This window comes from Leiobunum rupestre, chromosome 5 (assembly GCF_980474605.1).
Source record: "Leiobunum rupestre chromosome 5, qqLeiRupe1.1.hap1, whole genome shotgun sequence".
NCBI lineage: Eukaryota > Metazoa > Arthropoda > Arachnida > Opiliones > Sclerosomatidae > Leiobunum > Leiobunum rupestre.
This window is the reverse complement of record NC_143388.1, coordinates 64,926,951-64,935,999: the sequence shown is the minus strand read 5'-3', so window position 1 is coordinate 64,935,999 and position 9,049 is coordinate 64,926,951. Positions and strand designations below refer to the sequence as shown.

At 38.3% G+C, this 9,049-nt stretch overlaps 2 protein-coding genes across 2 annotated transcripts; one reads left to right on the top strand and one right to left on the bottom strand.

Annotated features, from left to right (window-relative positions):
• Positions 1–445: 445 nt before the first annotated feature.
• LOC149945606 (uncharacterized) lies at positions 446–1,212 on the bottom strand. The gene is made up of 3 exons (XM_090175278.1): positions 1,167–1,212; positions 900–1,096; positions 446–791 (listed from the first exon to the last, which is right to left on the bottom strand). Exons 1-3 carry the CDS (start codon positions 1,186–1,188, stop codon positions 507–509), a joined length of 504 nt encoding a protein of 167 aa, XP_090031404.1. The 5' UTR covers positions 1,189–1,212; the 3' UTR covers positions 446–506.
• Positions 1,213–6,539: 5,327 nt separating this feature from the next.
• On the top strand, positions 6,540–7,405 carry LOC149945605 (uncharacterized). The gene is made up of 2 exons (XM_090175295.1): positions 6,540–6,663; positions 6,953–7,405. The coding sequence occupies exons 1-2, from the start codon at positions 6,564–6,566 to the stop codon at positions 7,312–7,314; spliced, it is 462 nt and encodes a 153-aa protein (XP_090031421.1). The 5' UTR covers positions 6,540–6,563; the 3' UTR covers positions 7,315–7,405.
• Positions 7,406–9,049: the final 1,644 nt, after the last annotated feature.

Below are 9,049 nucleotides of genomic sequence, written 5' to 3'. Positions count from 1 at the left end.
GAAATTATGGTTAAGGCGGTGGGGTTAAGAGTAGAGAGGGGTAAATTCCATCCTCCAGAAATCTGCACGAAGAAAAATTTTGGCGATTATATTTCGGCGAATGGGGAGAGGAAGCAGAGAGAGAAAATTTTGCTTTTACCGTTGAGTATTGGGGGATGATGGAAAGGGGGAAAGCAGAGAGAGATTCTAGGGATTGCTTTTTTGGAGGACGAGATTATATTCTGGAGAATGGGGAGGGAAGCAGAGAGAAAATCTTGCGATTACCATTGGGGGATTGGCGGATGAAAGGGGGAAATCAGAGAGAGAAAATCTGGTTGTTACCGCTGGGGGATTGTGATAAAATAACAGATTCATTATCTCAATCCCCCAGGGCTAACCCTTCTCTCTTGTTCCATACCCCGAAACATTAAGCTCAGTTTTAAAATGTTATAATTTTTATTTTCGATTTACAGTACATTACACTGTAGCATTTAAAATTCATACACAACATCAAAGGGTCGTTTCATTTACTCGACCTTGCTGTAAATACTGACACTCTGTCTGGCTAGCCTTGAAGGCTTGGTCTTTCGGTTAGTCTTCTTCCGAACCACCCTTTGAAGACCTTCAGTCGTAGTCTCAGGATACCAAGGAGCCGGAGTCGTGAACCTTTTGTTCGAATTGTAGTTGGATTTGGTGCAGGGACTGACGAAAACGTCGTATTCGCAGCTTAACAACTCCTGGTCGAATGTTGTACCCTCTGGACACTTGAAAGTGTTTTGCACAATAAGGTAGGTTCCATCACGTTTGTAAACCTATAGAAATATAACACTCCTATTAACAATATGGTCGTGACACACAAAACGTTGCTTCACCTGACTAAAATAAATTGGTATGAAGTCGCGAATGAAAAATTTACTCACCTTATGACAAATATGGAAATACGCGCAATCATTCTCAACATCGGCGTAATATCCATACTGCCTACCATCACAAGTGAAACTGGTCATGATTGGTTTCATTCGCATGCCTGGTTTCGGTGGTTTGACCAGGACTACCCGTTGCTGAGGTTCGTTGTCTACCTGCTGGGCTAACACTGAGGTGACGACCATCAGCCATACTGCAAGTAATGCATTATCACATTATTACATGTCTCTAAACACGGTTATGTACACGTCGACTATACTCACTAATATTATATTGAAGACACATTTCTACGTAGACAGCTTATATTTTCTTATAAAAACTTTTTAAACAATGATATTAGCAACTGTTAGTAGTATGATTACAATTGTCCAATAACCCCACTTTATATAGTCTAATAAACAACAACCAACTGTGTAAAAAAAACCAACGAAATAATTTTTTTAACCTCTGATCCGAAAACGAAAAAAGTAAATTTTTTACCTATGCAACCTAGCCCTTGCTCAAAGATATTAATTAACCAAGGCGGGGGAAAATGATGATAAAATGCGAGTCGTGGCCTTATCGTGGGGGGGAAATAAATCCGAGAGAGGGGGTACATACAGGGGAAAGAAAAAAAAACAAAGAGGGGAGATTCGAATTCAGAATGGAAACCCTTTGTCTTTAGTCAATCACAAAATCTTTATTTTACACTCATAGATAAACACTACACAAAGTAATAAAATTTGGGGGGAAATCAGATATTATGGCTCTCGAACTCGGGGGTCTATTTTAACCATTCCTCGGACAATAGCGGGGGACTGCACCTTTCTTAGACATTTTCTCTCTACGTTTAAACAGTTATTTCAGACTTGACCCTGGGTATTCTACGGGGGGAGGGGAACGAAATTTGGTACTTATCACTAGATTTTCTTCGTGGCTGCTCTTCGTTTACGGGATTCCAGGTTAAACTTCCGGATTACGACTTCCGGATTACGCAAGACACACGCACACGCGTTTTCTTGAAGGGGCTCGACTGGGGACTTCTTGTTTCGCGGTGACAGTTCCCAACTGTCCGTTCGTCTTGATTACGGCGTGGATGCCCGGATTACGGTAACTAACTAGCCATATTACGGTTGGGATGTCCGGATGACGACGACGAACTTCTTACAAGCGGCGTAGGTCCTTCGGGTTTCAATCTAGAACATCTGGCTAGGCAAGGGGTCGGATCTCATATCGTTGGATGCTGACTGTCGGAATCATCGGAAGATCGGTGATCATCGGCGAATTAACTCGTTCGAGGGGACTCATGAAACGGCTCTGGTTGGCTGTCCGAAGATTTAGTTTCATCGGAATTAACTTTTGTGGTATAGAGGGGTCTAACGGTCGAGACCGCACATAGATTAAGCGGACGGTCATTCCGGACTTGTACTCCGGAAATTCAACTCGGGTCCAGGTAGAGTTCTCTCCTCGTGGCAATGGCATACTTCTGTCCAGTTCTGTCAAGTTCTCTCCTTTTGGGGCTCTGTCTCTTGGTTTTGTTCGGATTATTGGGGGGCGGGGTTGAAACAAAAAGCAACTGGTGACCTCCCATTTTACTTAGGTCATTGGTGTATTTAAGACTCGTGTCTAGTCATGCGGTGGTGACGTTGTCCGATTTACGAAAGGTCGCTTGGGATTGCGGGGGGGAAATGCCAGAGAGTCTCGAGGTTCCCGATTTTCTGTCTCCAAGGGGAAACGTCCGGGCGCCCTCTTGACCCTGTGGCGACGGCCTTGGAAAACGATCGCTTTTTCTTGGGTTATCACTACCTAGTAGTGGGCCAGAGGCTCGCGAACATGATAAGTTTTACATGGGATCGCTGTTAGCTGGGGGGATATTATTGGTCTAGTTTGGAAAGTTGTTGGGAAAAATCTGGTTCGAGATGGCTCGGAAGGTATTGCACCACGGTAATACGACGAGGGGAAATACGCCAATTAGCTCTATAATGTGAGGGCTCTAATTTTAGTATTGCTGAAGGCAGGAATTTAGTTTTTAATTTATTTTAAGAGAACGATTTAATTGATTAACTTAATTTTTATATTTAAGGGTAGGTTAGACCAGTTCCTATGAGCTATGTAAATTATACGGGATTCCTATGTACCAGTCATAAATTATTTAAGTTCTTAAATTTAAGTTAATTTTAATTATTTCTAACTCGCGGGGGTTATTTTTATGTATTAGATCTTAAAATTATAAGACGTTTGGTATATGGTACGTTACGAGGGGCCAAGAATATCCATTAAAATTGATTAGATTAATACAAAACAATATGTTCAAGACCAGATTGGTCTGACGCGGGGGCTTTGAGAATCGTTAGTCAGAGTGCGGGGGGGAAATGTAATAACAAAAGTAAATAACACACAGAATAAATTAAAAAAATGTAAGTATGCGAGGGAAAATTAACCTGAAGGGTAACACCTATTATCTCTTATCAGACTACTAAAGAGATCGGCATACATTACTTTTCATTAATTAATTCATGGCGATCGTCGTCTAGGGGAGTTTTAGCGTCGCAATTTTTAGTCAGGCGTCTCATACATGGCGCCGAAATTAAAGTCTAATGAAGGGATATATTTTATAAATTTCGTTTGGGCTGACACCATTGCCAAAGGTAGAAGGGCACTTGAATATCCAAAAACAAACTTCCAGAGGAGATAGGAAGAAGAGCTTTGGTTGGCGTAGCGATGGTGCAACAGAGCCCGCCAAAAGATGGTAAAGGAAGATCTATTTCTACCACATATTACAAAAAGAAAACTAAATCGGGTATCCAATTTGAAACATCTTGGTTGTTCTACTCTCCAAAATTGGATGCTGCGAGCCTTGTTGGTTATTTTCAAATAACCCTGCGACTGAACGATGGTCCCGTGGTGTGAGAGATTGGCAACGAATATCACGAATAATAAAAGTTCACGAAAATTCTCAAACTCACGTTCAATCGGATTATTTAAAAGTATAATGGAATCGAAATAAAACTATCGGGGCCGAACTAGAAAATCGTTTGCGAAAAGAAACGGCATTTTGGCATCAAGTTTTAGAAAGGCTGATTCAAATTACTCTAAAATTGGCTAAACACGGTTTGGCCACAGAGAAGAACTCGACGATGTGTAAAATGGTAACTTCTTATCTGACGTTAAACTTCTCGCTGAGTATGACCCAGTTCTAAGACAAATTCTTAGTCTACCTCATGGAACTACTAATATACGCAAATACTAAATGAACTCATCCAATGTTTAGGTGAACGTTTGCGACCAACGTTGGTGTCAAAATTAAAAAAAGCATCGTACTTTGCATTAATTGAAGACAGTACCCAAGATATAACAAAAGTGGATCAACTTAGCATTGTACATAATACGATACGTTCAGAATATGGAGGACGAGTCCGACGAGTTCAATAGACTTTCTTCAATAAAAATCACAGAATCATTTTTGGGATTTTTTCATCTTGGAGACCGGACATTCGCTGGAGTCGTTGATGAAATATTAACCAAATTAAAGGAATACGGAATCGATATCAAAAAGTTGCGAGGTCAAGGCTACGATGTTGCGAGTATCATGAGTGACATATATTCGTGGAATCCACGCGGAATAAAGGAACTGTAGCCTAATGCCATTTACGTCCACTGCGACGCGCACAATCTGAACTTGGTAATAAACGATAGCAATCAGGCTCCACTCAAGTTAAAGAAGTAACAAATTCTTTCGCCCATTTGCAAAGTATTTATACGTTCTTTGGATTTATTTGGAACAGGTGGGAACTACTGGCGTCATTTACGGGAGAATCGCCATCGACGTTAAAGAAATGAAATCCGACACGCTGGTCTGGCCGCCTCCTTTCATTTTTTGCATTAAAGAACGGTACACGGATATTCTTAAAGTACTTGCAAAAATAATAAAAATCAGCTAGGCTAATACTCAAGGCACAACCTTAGTCATCAAGCGACTTTTAAAGCCATTAAATCAGGTGGCCGGGTTACGACGCGTAGGAGGGTGGTGGCAAGCCCTTCATGCCACGCGAGCCAACAGCTCCCTACACTAACTATTACCGTTAACCTCAACAAGGTTTTATGGAAGGGGAAACCTAAGAGCTCGGGCAAAAACCCTTTAAACAAGTGGGCGGAGAACTTGCAATTTGGAAACGGCAAAGAAAGACAAAATGGAAGAAGCTTCTATAGAATTCGTACAGCTTTGGAAACTTTCGAATTCGTTTTTCTATCCGTGTTGATGTCTTAAATACTCTCATCGGTTAATCTCGAATCAAAATCTTTTCAATCCGTAAATATCGACTTATTGAAGGCAGCTAAGGACTAGTTACGACGCTTTTAAAATGGAAGCTTTGCAAATTGCAGAACGATGGAACGTGGAACTATTTTATACAAAAATAAGAGACAAAAAATTGCTAAAAGGCAGTGCGATGAATTAGCCGAAGATAACCGATTTAACGACGCCGAATCTCATTTTAAAGTAACAGTGTAATATAAAATTACCGATCTGGTAAACTGCAAAATTGAGTCGCGTTTTGATTAAGGACTTAAATCTGTAGCGAACAGGTTTTCATTCTTTGAACCTCAAACGTTGGTGTCTCTTTCGGATACGGAAATGATAAAGACGGCTGATACGATTCAAACGCATTACAACGAAGACTTGTCGGAAGCATTGCGAATGCAACTGCTTTTATTTGTAAATACTCTTAAGACTGAAATTATTAAGGCGTCAAGTATTCGCGACTTAGCGAATTTAAGTATGTGGACCAACTCTGATATGAGCACGCCTTTCAGTAAAGTTTGCTCTCTACTAGTTTAATTTTTAACAAAACCGGTGACGTCATCATCGGCCGAAAGGTCATTTTCAAAACTGAAAATCTTTAAAATTTATTTAAGAAGTAGAATATCCAAAAAACGATTATCATCATTAGCTCTGTTGAATGTTGAAGCGGAAGAGGCCCAATCAATGGATATATCGCTTCTCATTGATGACTTCGCGGGGCTTAAATCAAGAAAAAAGTAGTTTTAGGCTAGATTATTATTAGAAAATATTTATTTTCAGAATCTATATAATACAACTATTAAATATGCAAATAGACACCTACATTATGTATTTTATGTAGTTTTTTTAAAAGCAATAAACCTGAAAGTTAAGATTTAAAATGCGAACTCCATTTACTGGGGGGGGGGGGGGCAGGATATGTAGCTACACCACTGGTTATATTATCTTTCTTATCAACTGTGACTTATTCCTAACTTATGCGATAGATATTCTTTTATTATATCTTCCCAGGATGGTTTCCTACTAAAATATGTACCGGGTTTGCTAAACACAATGGATATGTTAGATTGCAGCCATTTTGTGTGGATTTGATTAAAATTGGCCAGGCTAGTCCTACATATACGCCATTAGGAAAATCATATACTTCTGGCGAGAAGGATCTTGATTGCAAAAAATATAAACTTTAAATTTGGTTTTTTCATATGTTTTTTTTTGCACGTGGCCCTTTGCACCTACCAGAAAAAAAGGTTATAAAAAGTAAAACAGCAAATAATTTAAGATATATAAAGGGAATTCTTGAAGAAAAATGCTTATTCTAAAATATTGTCAAGCTGTGTAATAAGGGTTTTGTAATTGTAACGTTCTTTACCTATTGTCAAGTATGCAGTTGAGAAAAGTTTTGATAGATACGGCATTAGTACTCGGCGTTATGTCCTTTAATCTGTGTTCTAGTCAATGGGTTAGGAATAACCAAACTGGGTGTAAGTATAATATATTAAAGATAATTTATATCTGGTTACCACCACATCAATGGACATAAAAATATTATGGGTGACCTTATTGGAAGGTGAAAACAAGACTTCCTTGCGATCAAGTGGCTCTGTAGGCTTGAATGAAAGGGGAAACCCTACCTATCCAGTAGGGAATTACTTTCATAGTCAGCGCCGAAGAGTTGGCTCCCAGTTATTACTTTTCACTCGGACTAGGAACTCAGCTGCTTTCGTTGTTACCATTCTGGTACCTCACCTAATTAGTAATGTTTTTTTTCAGTGATGGAACTGATTATTCCACCATTGCCAACTCTTCAACCTCTTGAAATGCCGACCATTCATCCTCTCTTTCGAATCAAGCCACTCGTTTTTCCAACTGTGAAACCATTCGTATTGGCGCCCTGGCCAGCAATGGACGCAATTCGCCTGCCCACACTGAAGCCGTTACCTGAAATTAGGTTGCAGTCTTTGCCGACTCTTCAGCCTTTCGCGTGGGATGATTTCGTTGCTCTGTTTCGCCCTAGGACGGAATCTCAATTTCCAGATGTATCCCGGGATTCTACGAGTGTAAATTCAAATAATTCTTCGCTTTCGGACAGCATATTAATTAATGCAACCACTGCTCAAGCTAGCACGTTTTGATGGGGATTTGAGCTTAATTATTGGTAATTCACACGTTCCATGTAATATAAATTTTAGATGTATTTGAATGTAGACCTTTATTGTAAATAAAGCTTTTTAATTTCTATTTCAAGTTTAATTCTTTGAAATAAAATTACTGCAAGAACTATCCTTAAGAAATGGGTCCAAAATATTCAAATAGGAAATAATTTTACGTTGTATAGTAATATTGGGAATAATGTTCTTAAAAACATTAGTTGCTTAATAAGAAAATAACCCCCAACATCTAAAATTGAAAATGCTTTCGGTGAATTTGTTTCATACGTGACTGACGGCGTTTTAATGAGCAACATTATTCCGAGTGGAAACTTTCTTAGCTTAGCGGTTCGCCCTTCATGGCTGCTTTTCACAAACCATAATAAAAACTCTCGACAAATATCAGTTTCAGTTATATTTCTTAACACTGACCCCGAGAACCTTCACTTATTCAGCAAGTTCATTAAAGGTGGCGCTATACTCAGGGCCGGATTAACCGCAATATCTGCCCTAAGCAATTTAAGAATAATGGTGCCCCCCCCCCTCACTAGTTAGTAGACGCCGGACTCAGGAAAACAAAATTCTTATTTGGAATCTTCGATAATACTAATACAGATGCATTTATATTTTATTTATATTTTACTCCGCAACTTTATTTTTATAACTTGTATGAGATACATTTTGTAGGATAAATTTTTATATATTTTAAATTAAATTTTATGGTAAATCCGCCACTGAAATATGGCGAAGCGTCTACAGCTGACATCGGCAATTCGCCAAAACGACTACCTCAGAACCTCTATAAATATATTGGATACCGCAAAACTGGTGGCGATAACAAAGTGGTAACATGAAATGTTTTGACAATTCTGAACTATAATAGATGATGTCAGACTACCATTATTTCAAAATGTTTTCCGAGTTAAATGTATTTACTGAACTGGGAGTTTTAATAAATAAAAATTTTACCAAAATACGTGACTCTCATATATTTAGTATAGTCAAAATATTTCATGTACCCTTTTTGTTCCCGCCACCAAGCCTGCGGTATTCAATATATTTATGGCGAATTGCCAATGTCAGTAGACGCTTCAGAGGAGTATATTATTATTAATTATAAATATTATATATTTATACTGATATAGTTATTTTTTTATTTAGTTTTAGTTCCATTGTATCATTATCACATTTTTTAGATTTTCCTAATGAATAAAATTTCGATGGTGCCCCTAATTTCTATATTTCTTGATGCCCTAAGCAATTGCTTTTTTTGCCTAATTTTTAATCCAGAGCTGCCTATACGGGTACGACTAAAACAAGGAAAACGAGGAAAACGAGGAAATTGAAGAAAAGCTACCAAATAGTAGTATGAGGAATTTTTTCCGTGCGATAAACAAACGACGGAAAAATTAAATTACTATAATTTTCGTTTAATTAAATGTGTTTATGAAGCAGCTACATGCTAATTTTACGATACTTTAAATATAAAATCTGAAATTCGTAATTATAACATTTGGTTGCTAAATCGAGGAATATAGTAAAACGAGGAATTTTTGCAAGCGACTAAAACAAGAATTTTTTAAATCATATACAATCGCCGTCGCGTCGGGCGATAGATGCCGCTAGTCCTGCAAATGGAGAAACCACGGAAAAATTAAATTACGAGTGTATACGAGTAATTAAGTTTGCTTTTTAAGATTCTAAATGCTAATTTTTGCGT

Excerpts from the sequence above, each read along its gene's own strand:
- LOC149945606 (XM_090175278.1), bottom strand. The coding sequence starts at position 1,188 with ATGTGTCTTCAATATAATATTA. Across the intron at positions 1,097-1,166 it reads GTGTCTTCAATATAATATTA|TATGGCTGATGGTCGTCACC; the intron begins GTGAGTATAGTC and ends CATTACTTGCAG. Across the intron at positions 792-899 it reads ATTTCCATATTTGTCATAAG|GTTTACAAACGTGATGGAAC; the intron begins GTGAGTAAATTT and ends ATATTTCTATAG.
- LOC149945605 (XM_090175295.1), top strand. The coding sequence starts at position 6,564 with ATGCAGTTGAGAAAAGTTTTGATAGATACGGCATTAGTACTCGGCGTT. Across the intron at positions 6,664-6,952 it reads TAGGAATAACCAAACTGGGT|TGATGGAACTGATTATTCCA; the intron begins GTAAGTATAATA and ends GTTTTTTTTCAG.